The 16,928-nt window shown below is 39.2% G+C and overlaps 3 protein-coding genes across 6 annotated transcripts in view; 2 read left to right on the forward strand and 1 right to left on the reverse strand.

Moving 5' to 3' along the window:
* The window catches only part of itga10 (integrin, alpha 10), a 62,457-nt gene extending 62,045 nt beyond the window's left edge, over positions 1–412 (forward strand). For both annotated transcript variants that reach the window (XM_051956976.1, XM_022209316.2), the window contains one exon: positions 1–412. In XM_051956976.1, the coding sequence (XP_051812936.1) occupies positions 1–54 (54 nt within the window). In that variant the 3' untranslated portion in view covers positions 55–412.
* polr3c (polymerase (RNA) III (DNA directed) polypeptide C) lies at positions 410–10,730 on the reverse strand. 3 transcript variants are annotated; one of them, XM_022209318.2, is made up of 14 exons: positions 10,591–10,730; positions 10,008–10,154; positions 8,656–8,920; positions 7,843–8,138; positions 6,864–6,968; positions 6,180–6,353; positions 6,039–6,090; positions 4,857–4,917; positions 4,634–4,784; positions 2,570–2,671; positions 2,449–2,498; positions 1,062–1,211; positions 871–987; positions 410–631 (listed from the first exon to the last, which is right to left on the reverse strand). In XM_022209318.2, exons 2-13 carry the CDS (start codon positions 10,152–10,154, stop codon positions 903–905), a joined length of 1,638 nt encoding a protein of 545 aa, XP_022065010.2. In that variant the 5' UTR covers positions 10,591–10,730; the 3' UTR covers positions 410–631; positions 871–902. The 3 variants fall into 3 exon arrangements, with proteins under 3 accessions (XP_022065010.2, XP_022065011.2, XP_051812937.1); XM_022209319.2 differs by having other exon boundaries at positions 867–987; XM_051956977.1 differs by lacking the exon at positions 871–987.
* Positions 10,618–16,928, forward strand: part of rnf115a (ring finger protein 115a) — an 18,841-nt gene continuing 12,530 nt past the window's right edge. Inside the window, exon 1 of the mRNA XM_051956978.1 lies at positions 10,618–10,891. Within this exon, the coding sequence (XP_051812938.1) occupies positions 10,634–10,891 (258 nt within the window). The 5' untranslated portion in view covers positions 10,618–10,633. The remainder of the gene's footprint in view (positions 10,892–16,928) is intronic.

Raw genomic sequence — 16,928 nt, forward strand, 5'->3', positions numbered from 1 at the left:
CTTGGATTCTTCACGCGCAAACAGAGAGGCGAGGACGAGAACCACGAGGACTGAGCCCGAGTTCTGCTGCCACGACGGCGGCTTTTTACCACAACAGCGAAGGTCCGGCCTCCCAGCGGGCGCCGAGCGAGTCCCGGAGCTGGGAGTCGAGACGGAGACACAACAGGGACCTCCAGGACCAAAGAGAGCATCGCCAGGGTCCAACAGAAAAGCACTACCCACTATTCCCAGGATCGGGGGCACTTATGTAAATAAGCTTTGTTTTGGGGTTTTGTTTCTAATTTTAAGGAAAGTGTATTAGACCACAGTTCTTCTATTTAACTTACAGATTTACATGTTCAAGGTTTTTACGTTTCAAACAATCACTCGGTTCTACAGTTTTTGTTAATGAAATTAAAACTACTCAAAAGAAGTTTTTTGTTCTGTTTTATTCACTGCTGATGCAATAAAAACAACCAAAATTCGAGCTATAAACTACGAAACAATCAAACCTGAAACAAAAACTAATAGTTTTACGTACAAAAAGTGAATTGTAAAGCTCCTAAATGTGTCTCAGCTGGTGGCGGTGGAGTTGACGTCGGACTCCAGACGAAAGATGGTTTCATCGACTTGGTTCTCTGCAGAATCTAACCTGGTGGAGGAAATAAAGGAAAATCATGAAAACAGACAAAAGATGCGCCTCGTCGTCCGTAAAGGACAGAATTTGACCAGAAGAGACACAAAACAACCTCAAAAAGATACAAAACAACCACAAAAAGATACAAAACGACCACAAAGAGACACAGGATGACCACAGAGACACAACACCAATTCCAGCTAAAAACTACGACACAGTCAGACCAGACACAAAAAAGAAGCTGTTCTACCTACGAGAAGTGAAAAGCAAAGCTCCTAAATGTGTCTCAGCTGGTGGACGTGGCGGTGGAGTTGACGTAGGACTCCAGAAGAAAGATGGTTTCGTCTACTTGGTTCTCTGCAGAATCTAACCTGATGAAGAAAAACAGGAAAACCGTGAAAAAAGACGTTTCTCGTCGTCTGCAAAGAGGAGAATGTCGGCTTACTTGTTGATGTGAAGCCTCAGACCGTCCAGCTGTTGCTTCTCTGGAGCCGTGATCATCTCCTCCACCTCTGTCAGCTGCTCGGGTTCGGCTCCGCTGGCCTGCAGAGACGCCAGGATGGCTTCGATCCGTTGCGATTTCTCTAGAAGACGCCTAGGAAATCAAAGAAACCAATTAAATTGGGTTCGATCACCAAATGGTGTGAAGTCTCAACTGAAATCATGGATTTCTTCTATTTATTTTTTCTCCCGGTTTGTGAATCGCAATTTTAAAGGTCTAAAAATACTTGAAAACGCGAAAAATTTGATATTTTTTGGAACTTGCATAGGTGTGAGCCAAAATGGCTCAATAGCGCCACCTGGAAAATTTCAAACAGGCTCTACGATCAGGACGTGTCACCTACAGCTATAAAATGATGTGACATGTGACTGGTCAACACGCACAAAAATGTAATTGACAACTATTCCTGAAGCACAACAGGAAGTCAGCCATTTTGAATAATGTGACATATTTTGGACCAATTTTGCACATTTTCAAAAGCTATAAACTCAGTAAGGGTAACCCCAACAGAGCTCAAATTTGGCTAAGATGTACTCCAGGCAAGGCTGATCAAAGTCCGGCCCTGATGAATTCTAGAAACCTAAACACAGTCCCAGAGAAAGTGCCACCTGGTGGATGGGTCACCTTAAAAAGGTACTTATAGGAGTTGGCAAACTCCAGATCTGAGCCATCTGCACAGGTGATCTTAGGGAGGCTGGAGACACTGTTTGTCCGGTTGAATAGCATACATTGTTTTCTTGGAATTGAGGTACAAGCAAAGGTCATGAAAAGATTCCTTGTTTCAAGTAAGGCTGAGTTGAAGGGTAGATGCAGCAGAGTGAAGTGATGGGCCAGTGGAGTATACAGTGGTGTCATCACCGCAGAGGTGTATCCAGGAGGCAGTAATAGCTTTATACACATCATTTATGCAGATGGAAAACAAAGTTGGGCCTAAGATGGAGCCTTGAGGTACACCCTTAGTGATGATCACGGGTTCTGACAAAGTTCTCTGACTTTACTCGCTGTTTATGATTATTAAGGTAGCTGGCGAACCAGTTAGCCCTTTGATGCACAGAGTATGTCAGGAGATACCCATTTTTCATTGGATTTGGGTCACTTTTGACTCATGTTGTCCATCAAAGGGTTAATACAGCTTGAGGACAGGCCAGTGCAAGAGAGCCTTTGCAGAAGGATCGTGTGGTCTGCTGAATCGAAGGCCTTGGCAAGGTCTATGAAGGTGGCTATGCAGGCCTGCTTCTTGTCCATAGCGGTGAAGATGTCATTGAGGACCTTGAAATTTGTTCATCGGGGGGTCGTAAGACACAACAAAGAGAACTTAAAAAAGACTCACTTGCTCTCTTTGGACTCAAACAGGCGTCGCTCTATGAGGTTGGCCACTGTCTGCAGAGAAAAGACGTTACTAAAAGCAAAACCATGAAGAAAAACCTCTAAAAGTTTGATCCCGGTTTTACCTTGTAGCAGTTCTGCAGCAGCATTCTAGCCGTAGGAAGCTGGTTGACCGTATAAAGGTAGAAGGTGCGAGATGGAGCGTAGTCAGGAGTCTTTGGGATTTCCTGGAATACACAAAATATAGAGAGGAGGAGCAGGTAGATAAGGCCTCTGAACACTCTGGGGGTGGTTTTTATGTTCCTCTCACAATTTTCACGGCATTATAAAGTCATGCAGCTTTATGGAAACAGAACAACCATGGAGAAGGAGAGAGAATGAAGAGATGTAAAAAAAAAAAGCACCGGAGATATAAATTGAGAATTCACATTCTCTATAAATATTTAACTTGTTTCTATGCTAGTCTTCTCTCTGCTTTGTGGAAACACATCCTGCAGTTCAGCTGAAAAGTCTGTGATTTTTTATAAAGTGACTTTTGGTCTCAGCTCAGTCACTAATATTCATGTTTGTAGGAAGGAGTGCAGAGTTTTTTTTTATTTTTTTACCAAATCTGGTTCCTGAAAACTATTTAATTTTGGTGAATTTTTAAATTAGACATTCAATGAAATATTAACGGTTTTAAGCTCAGATGTGGTTTCAGATGGAACAAGTCACAGATGAACCATTCAGGGACTGCTGGAAAGTAGAAAATCAGACAATTCTTGTTCGATAAACTGTGCAAGTTAAGATTGGGGTCATGCAAATGTTCCCATTACAACTCTGAAGTAATATTCAATTTCTTTAAGCATGTATTGTGTTTATCCAGTATGTTGTATTATCCTCTTAGTCTCTTTCAATCTTTGGTGAAGTCACTATGTCTTTTCTATTCCTAGAACTTCAATAAAAATTGTTAACAAAAAAAAATAAAATCTTTGGTGAAGTCAAAATGATTCCATTTATCAGCCAGAAAATGCAAAAATGAAAAGAATCATTAGGTTTTCTACTATTTTTTCATCAATTCTTGCAGTTCAGTCTGTGTGATTAATGAAAACATTACTAACTTTATTTCCACAGCACTTCTCAAAAGCAGAGTGGCAAAGAAGCAAGTAGAAAAATCTGTAAAATCACCTTTTTTCTAAAATTTACAGTCAAGTTGTTCCACGCTGATTCCAGGTTTTGTCAATTTTTATTTAAAAAAATCAGAGATTCAACTTTTTGACTTCACGAAAGATCAAAAGAGACGGAGGATAAATGAAATACATGCTTGAAAACTGTAAATATTACTTAAAAAATACAAAAATTACAGCATTTCCCATAACTAGAAGCAATGCAAAATTGAAAAAAACATTTTTTTTGTTTGATGTTTCAGAACTGTAGAACAATCTCTGAACCAATGATGCGGTAAAATGAACCAAGTCGTCAAAATCCCTTTATTCTCCAAATCTTATTTTAAAATATGACAAAAATAAACAGTTTTGTTCCAGATTCTTTGCCATGACTTTGATTTTAGGACTCAAATCATCCAAATGTGTTTTAAGTAATACTTAAGAGGTAAAATATGAAGAATCATCTTTTATTCCAGTATTTACAGTAATGCTGATTCCAGGTTTTGATGATTTTTATAAAATAAATAATCAAAAAGAAAATCTAACTTGTGTCATTCTGCCAAAAAAGACATTTCTGAATTCTCTCTCCTTCTTCAGAGAAGTAAAAAAAAAAAGAATTCACAGTGAAGGAGCAAAGAAAAACCACAAACCTGTTGGAGTTCAGAATTTTAATAAATAAAATCACTGATTTTCGGATTAAAATCATCCAAATGTTGCCATGAAAACTCCCAATCTGTCAGTGAAGCTGCCAGAAAAACACTTTTGGATCAATCTAATTATGTCACTGTACACAAAACAGCCCAGAATATAAAATTAGACGACTGTTTTTTTCAAATAAAAGGGGGGCTTTTAAAAATATCTCATCCACTTAGAGAAGAAAAAAGTATGCCAAATAATTTCCAAAGTAGGTTTTTGGATCAGATTTTTCATTTCCTTCACAGGCAGTCAGTCGGGTTAACAGACGAGGATCACAGCGTCTCCTCAGATTTACTGTTTGAGGGGATTAAAAGGTACAAATCATGAACGAAAGCAGCCGTTTCCTACCTGCAGCTGCACCAGGTTCTGTGACAGCAGCGTGTACAACATGTCTTTAGCCTCTTTGGCAGGAATCATGGCGAAATCCTCCACCTGCTTCTGCTCCAGGTGACGCTTCCTCAGCAGCAGGCGGAAGATCCGAGCGGACCTGGAGCCGAATCTGACCGCAGATCCAGAGTTAATAATAAGCAGTTAATGAGGAAACGCGCAGACGAAACGGAAAGAGACTCACCTCTCCTGGACCACAGACTCCAGCGTGGCTCGGGCCAGATTAGCCAGAGCTCTGTGCAGATCTGAGAGAAGAAGCTCAGTAAAAGAAACTTCACGGATTTAATGGGATAAACATCAGAACTGCTGGACTTTCTGTTAATCTGACAACATCTGAGAACACTGCTGTTGTGTCCCAGTAAGGTCCCTGCATGCCCACATTAATGTGAAAACGCTCAAGCGTGTCGATCGTTTGCGATACACTGAAAAAATGCCCCTCTCAAAACAAGAAAAAAAAACGTATTTCAAAGAACTTTTACCTTGAAAAAGTGAAAAAATCTGCCAGTAGAACACGTGAAAAATGTCTTGGTTAGATTTCTTGAAATAAGATGTGATATTTAGAACATTGAGATCTTAAAATTAGCTGGGAAAACCTATTTTAAGCTATATTTTACCAGGATTGTCAAGCTTAGGTGTCTTAACCCTCCTGTTGTCCTCATTTGCGGCACCAAAACATATTGTTTCCTTGTCTGAAAAAAATCCCCAAATTTATAAAAAATTTGCAAAACGTTCAGGAAGAAAATTCCTGAAAGGTTTCCCTTAAAAGTTTTATTTTTAAAAAAAATCCCCAAATTTGGCAAGAAATTAAAAATTAAAAAATATTAAAATATTTTCAAAAAATTCCTAAAAATCTTCCAAAAAATTCCTAAAAATATCTAAAGTGATTACATATATATAATCAGTAAAAGCTCTAATATTTTCTTTAAGAACATTCGGGAAAAAAATCAACCAAAATCCAGAGAATTTTACTGGGTTTTGCTTGATTTTTTTCCCCGAATGTTCTTAAAGAAACATTATTTTTTACATTTCTTTTTTCCACAAAAATGTCAAAAAATTTTGCAAAAAAAATTGAAAATGTCGAAGTTGTCACTGTGAAAATATGTATATATTTTCCACATTTTTAAATGGGTCAGTTTGACCTGCAGGAGGACAGGAGGGTTAAAACAAGATTATTTCAAGATTGTTTGACTTAAGATATTTCAGATGCGTTATCTTAAAACAAGGCCCTTTATCTTGCTGAAATGTCTCTTGTCAAGTGAATTTATCTTAAATCAAGTGGGATGAGACATTCTGACTAAAAATAAGACAAACAGACTTGGTGAGATTTTAAGCTTTTGCAGTGTAAACTCATTAAAAAAAAGGATACTGACGACGTACATCCCTCCTCCGCTCTCTCCAGCCTTCCCCACGAACTCCATCTTAAATTAAAACATGTACAGTAAGAATTCTTTCTTCGAGGATAAAAATAAAAAAGCAGACGAGTAAATGTGGGGAGAGCAGGTTTTACCGGGTCGTCCACCAGCAGAGTGAGGTACTGGTCCAGGATGGGTCTGGGGATGTTGTAGCTGGCTGGGAGCGACCGGAAGATCTCATTGGCTGATAACGGCTTCGTACAGGTGGCTGCAGGTGAGGTGGTGACTTCACTCATCCTCAGCATGGTCCTCACGATCTCACTGCTCGTCTGGACAGCAATCAGAGAGACAATCCGATCATTAGAAGCACAAACGATCACAATACGTGTCGGTTTTAGCATCAAATATTTCTGAGACATGAGGAAAATTAGCTTATTTACATTTTGGCTAAGGCTGGGGTACCAAAAAAAAAGGCTGGAAATAAGAGGAAACGGCTACAATTGGACCCCAAATTATTCATACTCGTGCCAAATTTTGAATTTTTCCAATTGCCTATTGTTGCCACATTTTTAATGAGACATGTAGAACCAATTGGTTTTAATGAAATATCACAATTTTGACCTTGAGTTTGGTTAACTTCACCACATGAGACACATAATTAGTTCAAGGACTGTTGGAAATTAGATGATTGTTTCTTTTTTTCACCATTTCTGGCGGATAATTGGTGCAATTTCGGTGATTTTTGGTTTAAAGATGACATAGTTTTCAAACCTGCTGACAGGTTTTGGGCTTCAGAGGCTCTAGAATTAATCTTTCATATCTGTGAGTGTAAACCCGACCTGGTCCAGCTTGTTGGCCACGGCGCTGATGATGGCCTGGTCTCTGAAGTGAAGGTGGAACCTCTCAAAATTCACCTGCCAGTAAATCCCCTCGTCTCCATGTGCCTGAGAAAAAAAGAATGACAGAATGTGCAAATGTGTTTGATACAAAGGACAGAAACGTGAAGATTTGAATGCAGCAAGTATAACTAAAACAGAACATTTTGTTAAATTATCTGTGGTTTAGAGAGGAAATATTGGCACGATAGCTTAATTTATGTACTCAAAAATGAACTGATCTATCTAATTAAATTAATTTAAGAGTTTACATGCAAAATTATAAAGTAATTTATTTAATCAGAAATCAGTAAAAAACAGTTAAAATAAATTAATTAAATACTAACCAATTAAAGAATACTATCAATAATACCTGTATTTTTTTCTTTTTGCCAATTCCCATGCAAAACTAAAAAAATAATAATTTAATAATAATTTATTGTATTGGAAAACAATAAAAATGTTACAAAACACTGATAAAATACATTCATAAATACTAATAAATTAAGCAGTTTAACCTGATAAAATATTTTTTATATTTAATGAATTTAAAAATGTGTCATGCAAAATTTTAAATTCATTTATTTAATCAGGAATGTGTATTTTTTTTAAACAACACAGATCTTAAAAAAAAAACTAATTAATTAATACAGACTAAGAAATTAAAAATAAATATTTTTTAAAATATCAAATCAATAAAAAATACAAATCAAATATAATATCAAATATTAATAAATCAAGAATTAATTTTTTTAAATGTAGGATTTTTTTTGTTCTTGTTTTCTGTAAAAAAAAAAAATTGTAATAAACTAATTTAAAATGTGCTACTCTGGGACACTTCCACTATTCTTTATGTCTTCAGCAGTTATGTTGTAAAAGCCCTAATAAACCTTACCCTATGTAACCACACAACCTAAACTACTAAAACAGTAAAAACGTCGACCTCTGGGTCCATCTTTTGTCTTTTGGCGTTCCTCTGGTCCTCTCCGTCCTCGGCGGTGAGCTGCCGTTTGCCCCGTCCTACCAGGGTCATATGAGGCACCTTGTAGCAGTCGGGGAAGCTCTCCGGTGTCGGCGGGGCAGCGGGAGTACTGGGGGTAGCAGGAGTCGCCCCGGGAGCTGGATTGGTGCTGTCTGCAGTTCCTGCCCCGGCCAGCGGGGGGCAGCGCTGCAGGAAATGCGTCTCCACCAGTTTGGAAAAGGCAGAAGACACTTCGCTGTAATCCATACTGCGGCCCTCTGCAGCAACAAAACACAGAGAACATCACCGTTACTGCACAAAACCCGAGTAAAGGCATGAATTTAAAGGTGAAAAATGTGTAAAAGTCACCTACAGGAACGAATAGATTTAATTCTGAACTATTAAATTAACTGCAAACATTTTGAATGATCAAAATATCAGTTTAAGTAATAATTTAATAAAAAAATAGTCAGAATTCTTTGTTTGCTGCTGTTTCTTTCCCCCTTTAAGACAGGAAACTGAATCTTTTCAGGTTGTGAACACATTTTTCAGGATCCTGAAAACTCCCCCATTTATTTTCAATTAATTTATATCTAATTTATTAGTATTTATTAATTTATCAAGGACCGTTTTTTTTATTATTAAAAACTGTCTAAATTCTGTGATTTCAGCTTCTTAAAGGTGAATATTTTCAGATTTCTTTCCTCCTCTATGACAGTAAAGTAAGTATCTTTGGGTATTTTTCACCATTTTATCGACCAAACAGTTAATCTAGAAAATAATCTCTAGACTGACCCTCCATGTTTTGCGTGAGTCGATCTGCGACCGTTTTCACCGTGCCGCTCATCGTCATGTGTCCCCTCTGCAGCAGCTCCTCTATGATCAGCTCTCCGGTGTCTCCGTACAGCGTCTTTGCGGTGTAGATGTACCGAGGGTATCGCAGGATCCTCAGGATTCGGTCGCAGCCGCTGCGGTACTCCGTCGGGCTGCCGGGTCCTTTACGGCCGGAGCTGAACAAACAGGCGCCGTGTTGGACGAGAACCATGAGAGACTTCTTTACCTGATCAGGAGAGACGAAGAGGCACAACATAATAATACATTTAGGAAAATCAGAAAGCAGCAATTACTCTACCAAGCAACGGCAGAGTTATGTGACGTTCGGTGTACGTTTGTCTCTCTGTCTGTCTGTGAGCAACATCACTCAAAAACAGACGAACGGATTGAGATGAAATTTTCAGGGAAGCTCAGAAATGACACAAGGACCAAGTGATTAGATTTTGACGGTGATGCAGCTTATAGTCTGGATCCACGGATTTGTTAAAGATTTCTGCATCATTGTGAGATAGCAGCACGGTATCACTGTAACCATGACAACAAGTGAACACTACATCAGCTGCCTGCTGACGATCACATGATTTGATAATTCCCACCGCCCGCTACATATGTAGGTCACATGATCCGGTATCCGTACATAGCGTACACATGCAGAACACACGCCTGTGCTCAGCGCAAAATCATTTTGTTTGTGGGTACTTCTATATTCAACAGACACATTCTATGTTACAGTGATTTCTGCCACAAATTTTTCAAGATTTCAGCCGTCGAAAACGATACGACTGAGCAGCCTGGGTGAAGTACTGCGCTCTCTGAATGCCTTTCTTGTTTTGTCTTTAGCAGCTATGTTAAAATCTCCCTGATAAATAAAAATTAATTAATTAATGGAACGTTACATTTCTGTAAAAGAGGTCAATTTATGGAACAATCAAGACAAGGAATCAAAATGATCTGACTCACATGAAACCAGCATATTCTCAAAACACAATGAAAAGAAGTAGGAGTTTCATAGTGTTTGTTATGATATAAAACTCTGATATGAGTGAGAGTGGCTCTGCAGGCCTCTCAGACTATCGTTAATTTGTTGTTTGTTTTTAATGCTCATTGTGAACTGACTGTTTGTTATAGAGGGCCAGATTACATAAGTATAGTCTTCTTTCTGCTCCCTTTCATTCAGAAGTTTGGAAACTTCTGTTTCTGTATTGAATTACTTTTTGTATTTTTTTTTGTCAATCAATGAAATAAAAAGTAAAACCAAAAGGTAAAACAACAGCTTGACACGGTGAGTCGATGATAGTAAATATCCATCCTACCAGGTCCACTGAGAGGCCGGTTTCATGAATGATGGTTCTTAAATTCTGCGCTCCACTTCTCAGCAGCTGTGTTCCTACTTTCTCCACAACCTCTCCAAAGTGTTCACGAAGCAGAAGACCACAAAGACGAACCTCCTGGGCAGTCATCTGCATAAACAAACACAAACTATGAGCTTACAAACAACATGAGTAAGCCCCTCTGTCAAAATACCTCTGTCTATGTGTTTTAAATATAGGGATCAGATTTACTTAGTGATCCAGCAGGATCCAACAGCACAGCATCTTAAAGGTACTTTAAAGAGAAGGATTGAGTCTGTTATCAATAATAAAGGCTAACATGTGAAATATTCCATATACAAAGTTATGAAAAGCGGGTCTGAATTCCTTAATTTGATTTCAGATTAAGTACCTACGGTTTAATTTAGGTAATCTGATTACTATGAGATGATCCAGTTCAGAATTATTTGACAGTAAGTGCTACTGCGCAGATGCACTCTAAACTTAGCTGCAACGTTAGCATGTATGAAACTTGGAGGCTAACTGGCTATTATATGGGATAAAACCGATTACATTTCACACCAACCTTTCCAACAAATTAATTTCCGGGACAGTTTTTGCTTTTAATCATGCCGCAGTGTGAAGATTCTCCCACATGTGGAGGATCCGGGATGTCAACACACGACCACTTCCTCCGTTCGGCTCCGCTCGCCGGGGATTCGGCGGCGTGCCGCGGTGCATGCCGGGCAGGAGGCGGAGGCAGCCCTCGGTCTGTGGAGGACCGACGTCAGTGCTGCTCCTGGTGGAAGATGGCGGAGGCTGCGGCTGTTCCCCCGCATCGGTTCTTCTGCCACTGCTGTAAGGGAGAGGTGAACCCCAAGCTCCCGGTGAGTCAGGCCGCTTCTCTGCGCCCGTTTCTCGGCTCTCTGTGAATCCCTCGCGGCTGACATGTCGGCCTTCCTGCGAATTTACCGTTTGTATCGCTCCGCTCGCGACGGCTAACACCCCCCCCCCCCCCCCCCCCCCAGCTAGCACGTTAGCAGTTAGCAGCGTTTGTTGTTGTTTAACTCCACAAATACACTCGTTGCAGATATTAGCGCTAAAAACCCCCCAAAACAGACGTTAAATGGGGAAATATCGACACGTTTGGTTGACGTTAAGACGGTTTTAGTGAAAACGCCGAGCTGCGGGCTTTGCTTTGACAGTTGATGTTGTGTTTTTCTACTAAACAACAGAAACAGCAGACAGGAAGGTCCGTGTTAGCCCTGTTTCTCTTTACTGCTACAGATTTAACGTTAGTTAGCTGTCGGGGTGCTAATTTTGCTTTATTTTTTATCGTGAGGACGAGTTGGAGAATCTTCGGCAACACTGTCAAACACGTTTAGTTTCAGTTTCGAACTTAAAAGTAAGATGCATCGACTTTTGCTAACATTAGGACGTTTTAAACCTAATTTCTACACACTAGACAGTGGGAATTGGTTCCTATTTTCAGCTAATTGTTTAATAGCAACCTTGCAGCAAATCCTGCCTTCATTAAGGTTGTAATATTATTATTATTATAGAGCTGCAACAATCAGTCGATTAGTTGTCAACTTTTGTATTAATTGGCAGCTACTATGTTAACCAAATGAACAAATTATTGAGACAGAAACGTTTAAATTTGCACTGCAGCTCCTTAAATGTGAATATTTTCTTGTTTTTTATGCTACAGAATTAACATTACTGAACTACTAGGATGCCACTTTTGCATTATATAATTTCTACATAGTTAACAGGACAAGTTGGAGAAACTTCTGGAACAAGTTTAGTTTCAGTTTTAAAAGAAAGATAATGTCCCATGTCGACTTTTACCGAACTGGGCATGTTATTTTCTACACCTTAGATAGTTTAGTCTGTTTCCTATGTACAGTCGAATAACATTTATTTCATGTAATAAAAGCCCTGCAGCAAATCCTAGCTTCACTAAGGCCACAGTATTCATTTTATTTTAAAGTTGCAACAATTAATGGATTAATTGCCAACTTATAAATTAATTGCTAGCTATTTTGGTAACAAAATGTTCCATTGGAGCAATTTTTTCATTCAAAACTTGCACTGGACTCCTTAAATGTGAATATTTTTCAGTTTCCTTCCTCCTGAAAGCCAGTAAACATAACATCTTTAGATTGTGAACAAAACAAGATGTTTGTTTCAAGATGTTGTGTTTTTCCATCCATTTGTGTCGTCGTTGTTTCATTTAATGCTACAGACGCACCATTAGGTAACTGGTAGGAGGCCGTTTTTGTTTTGTATGTACTCTTTGCTTCCGATAAATCTCACCGTTGGCAGGAAGAGTTGGGGAATATCGGAAAAGTTTTTGTTTGGTTTCAATTTTAAAATTGAAAGTAAGAATAAGAAAATAGAAGGATCTGGACGCAACATGACTCATGTGACAGACATGTAAACATCTTAGGATGCTTTAACTAGAACAGCAGGTATAAACGAGTTCGTCATCAGCTACTAAATTTAGTTCTTTAAGAAAAACATTTAAATTCTTTCATTACTACCTCTTACATATCAATACTTACTGTGTTTTTTTTTATTCCTGTGACAGAAATTCAATATATTTGTGTTGGTTTTGGACTTTTGGGAAACACCAATCCACATTTTTTACAATTTTCAGCTATTTTAGAGACCAAACAACCAGTCATTTAAAGAAGAACATAACTGACAGATTAATCAACAGTGGAAATAAGTGTCGATTGCAGAGCCCAAGGTGCTCAACCTTGTGGTCGCTTTGTCAGCTAGACTTAATGGCACTGTTTAATATGATGGTCTTATACTGAGTGGAGCTTCAACAACTAGTCAATTAATCGATTAGTTGGGGGAAATTTTACACTTTTGTATTGATAAGTTGTTTGGGTCGCTTTTAAAGCTGAAATTTTCCCATTTGTTTGCTTTCACGGTCCGCGAGTGAAACTAAATTCAATCTGAAGTTGTACAATTGCATTTTAGGACGCTGTGCAGAGCATTTTAGAGTATTTTATTGTTATATCAGCCCAATACTAATAATAACTTTATTTATATAGCACCCTTAGGAACAGCGTTCACAAAGTGCTTTGACAGTTAAAACATGCAACACAGACAATCAAGCAAGATATAGGAGACAAGTCAGAGCAGTCAGTTAAAATAGAGAGTAAAAATGGCAATAGATTAAATGAATAATTAGCTAGATTAGCACACAAGTCAAACAAGGGAAGAAAGCAGTTGGAGAAGATTGAAGGTTAAAACTAAGAGTCAAAAAATTAGAGAATTAAAGAAAGAAAAAAGTTGTTTAGGTCACTTTTAAAGCTGAAATTTTCCCATTTGTTTGCTTTCATGGTCTGCTAGTGAGACTAAATTCAGTATATTTGGCTTTTAGTGGGACAAAACAAGCAATCTGAAGTCGTAAATTTGCATTTCAGGTAGCTGTGCAGAGAAATTTTTAAGCATTTCAGTGTTACATCAACCCAGTAATGTGTGCTTTGTCTGACTTCACTGATGATTGCATTCATAATAACTTGTCAAACGAGTGCATGTTGCACCACGTCAGCCCGGCAGACTGTCTTATCACCAGCTGCATCTTTATTTTTATATTTGAGGGTACTTCCCGGCTGCCCTGTCACCGACTCTAAACCGGCTTGCTTCGCTCAGACACACTCACTCCTCTGGCATGTCTTCGCCGAGCCAACTGACTGCAGCACCCAAGATTATCGCCCTACGCTGCTGGAGAGCAGCCTCAGGACCGGGTCTCAGTCATGTGTCCGTTTAGACAGCAGATAGGGTAACCTGTGAGCTAAATGACACACGGCTGGCATGAGCTGTTTTTGCTCACTGCAGGCTCTTTTAACCCAGTCTGACCTTGAAATAAATTAGTTTTACATCCCCATGTTTTTACAAACCAAGCCAATTGAACAATGTGCTGCTTCATATTCTGTGCTCTCCACATTTGACATAAACAACTGATATTTTGGCGACCTACTTTTTCATTAACATACGTTATATAAGGCATGCATCGCTCTAATCGCTCATACCACTGTCTGTATATTAAATGACCCCGCTTCAGTACGGTTTTCATGGTTGAGGAGCGCTGGCTTTGGGTGGCAGGTCAACATATGATCCAGCTGCACAAACTGGCAGCAGCGTTTCACTCTGTTTCACTCTGCTTTAGGCGTGGTTGGCAGGCAGACCAGCTCTACCTCCTCGGTCGCATTCATAAAAACACTAGCCGTCATTCAAATGTGACTGATATTATCCTCTCGTTTGTGAAGCAAACCAGTCTGCAAATGTTGTTATGATTCCCGTGTAGGGCCCGGTGATACGCCATAGAAGAATGTTTTATTCTATCTCAATATGGAAAATACAGTTTATGGATTTACCGTAGAAAAATTAAAACAGATGTTAAATATAATGAAACAGAAACCTCACCTGTACCTTTTAGTGTTCTTAAACCCTCTAAACTCCAAGCAGTTTCTGGGTGGTTTTTTGTTGCTCCTGTCATTTTTTTTCTTGCAAGAGAAACTCCTGCACCTCTAAGGAAACAGAATGGGAATTCAGAAATGTCTTCTGTGCAACATGGCACACCTATAGTGCCGTACATTATTAAAAAAGGAAAACCAAAAGTTGAATTTGCTTTAACCCTTAGATGCATAAGTGAGTCAAAAATGACCCGGTGAGCTCGTTTTATTGCAATATCTTTGTAATGAGAAGTTTATATCAGTTCATATTCCAGCTATTCCTCAAAAAACATGTTTTTGATATCATTCCATTTACATTTTTAAGTTACTTTTTGTACTTTAAAGAAATATTTGTGTTTCTGTCCAAAGCTCTTTATCACTGATAATGATAGTGATGGAGAGACGGAGAGCAGCAACAGCTGGAGGAAAAGAAAATGGATGTAGACATTCTTCCATTGCTGTTCTGTGTAATATTCTTTTTCAATAATCAAAATTAGGGCTGGACCGAATATCCAGAATATCTGAATATTCGTTCGCTATGGTGGTATCCGGATATTAATTTTGGTATCCGAATATTCGCCCCCGAATATGCGGCGTTACTGTCTTCCCTTCGCCTTCGGCCCACTTCGGCTCATCCCGTCGTGTGATCACATAAACATATACACATATGTCTATAACATATACACATATGTCTATGTGATCACCCCTTCCTCCCCCCAGACGAAAATATTTGGCGCTCGTCTCTTCCCTTCGCCTTCGGCCCACTTCGGCTCATCCCGCCGTGTTCGTCTCATCTCGGCTCATCCACCCGAATGGCCGGGTTGCTGCCGACTCTGACGTCACGCTTCACTTCGTTGCGTAAACACAAGACAAGATGCTGAAGACCTCCACTGTTTGGGAATTTTTCAGTTTAGCTGAAGACAAAACAAAGGCAAAATTTGGACCCAGGAAACCAGACGAACGGATCCGAATATTCGGGCCGTCTCCGCCACGACTTGTGCACTGGCGTTTGCTTCTGCCTCTCATCTCCTTCCGCCAAAACACTCACACCACCGTCATGGCGGACACAACAGCAGACGAAGAGTTGGTCGCGAGAAAAGGGCCTCATGTTACATGGATTATATGGAAGTGGTTCGGCTTTGACACGACTAACACAGAGCAAACTACAGTCATGTGAAAGGTTTGCAAAAGTACTGTGAAAACGAAGAGTAGCAGCACAACTAACCTCTTTCAGCACCTCCAGCAGAGGCATCCTAAAGAATGGGAAGAGTGCTGCAGCTACGGGAGTGCGGCATGGCTAGCACTAGCCATAGCAAACACACCGTAAAGAAGCAACAAAAATCGATTAAAATCGTAATCGTCCAAGATGACTAAAAAATCGAGATTTTATTTTTTGGCCATATCGCCCAGCCCTAATCCAGACTATAAGCAGCATCACTGCCAAAATCTAATCACTTGGTCCTTGTGTCATTTCTGAGTTCCCTGAAAATTTCATCCAAATCCATTATTCCGTTTTTGAGTAATGTTGCTAACAGACAGACAGACTAAAGTACTCCGATCATCACATAACTCTGCCGCGTTCCTTGGTGGAGTAATTGTGTGGACAAAAATGTAACACAAACAATAATACAAATGATTATGCTTAACCAAAATGACAAAACTTGCATAACACATTGATTCGTATACGGGTAATTTTTGACTCACTTGTGGAAGACTGTATGTCCAATCAGTGGTGCATCAAAGGGTTAAAAGTTGGAGAACCATTTTTCCAAGAGTCCACAGGGTGTTACCAAGACTGGGGGAAAAATATCTTTACATGCTGTAGATATTTGACCATTTACATTTTTTATTTGTTTCCGTCCTTGTCCTCCTCTCTGCTCCGTGGAAACACTGCCTGCAGTTCAGCTGAAAAGTCTCTGAATATTTCTCACGTGACTGTTGGTCACAACTGAGTCACTGATGGCTTCACGGTTGCACAGAGAAACACAGATTTTTTTGTTTTTTACACAATCCGGTTAGTGTAAACGGTTTAATATTTGCCAAATTTTAGATGAAAATGATGAAAAATCATGATTTCCAGCTGGTGAAATGTGTGTAAAACATGATTTGTTCAATTGGAAAGTTGAACATGTGATAAAATGTCTTTGTTTTTACAGTTCAAAGCAGTGGAAAATGGACCGATTTTGCTTCTTTTTATTGGTTTAAGATCACATGCAGTTCAAAGCAGCAATTATTCCCCTAAAATTATTTTTCTGAGATAAAGCACTCGATCTATCAGTCAGTCAGTGATTATTTTTTATTGCCAATTAAACTACTAATTATTTTCTGGATCATTCTGATAGTTGCTTTTTTGATAACGAGTCAGAAAATGGTGATTAGAGTTTCCCAGACGGAACGAAAAGATGACAGATGTCCTGTTCTGTCCGCAGCCCAAAGATATTCAGTTTGC

Source organism: Acanthochromis polyacanthus, chromosome 12 (genome assembly GCF_021347895.1).
Source record: "Acanthochromis polyacanthus isolate Apoly-LR-REF ecotype Palm Island chromosome 12, KAUST_Apoly_ChrSc, whole genome shotgun sequence".
Classification (NCBI taxonomy): domain Eukaryota; kingdom Metazoa; phylum Chordata; class Actinopteri; family Pomacentridae; genus Acanthochromis; species Acanthochromis polyacanthus.

Coding starts and splice junctions, on each gene's coding strand:
- polr3c (XM_022209318.2), bottom strand. CDS start 10,154: ATGACTGCCCAGGAGGTTCGTCTTTGTGGTCTTCTGCTTCGTGAACAC. Junction 8,921..10,007: donor CCGGCCTCTCAGTGGACCTG/GTAGGATGGATA, acceptor TCTCCTGATCAG/GTAAAGAAGTCTCTCATGGT. Junction 2,672..4,633: donor AGAACCTGGTGCAGCTGCAG/GTAGGAAACGGC, acceptor TGTGTATTCCAG/GAAATCCCAAAGACTCCTGA.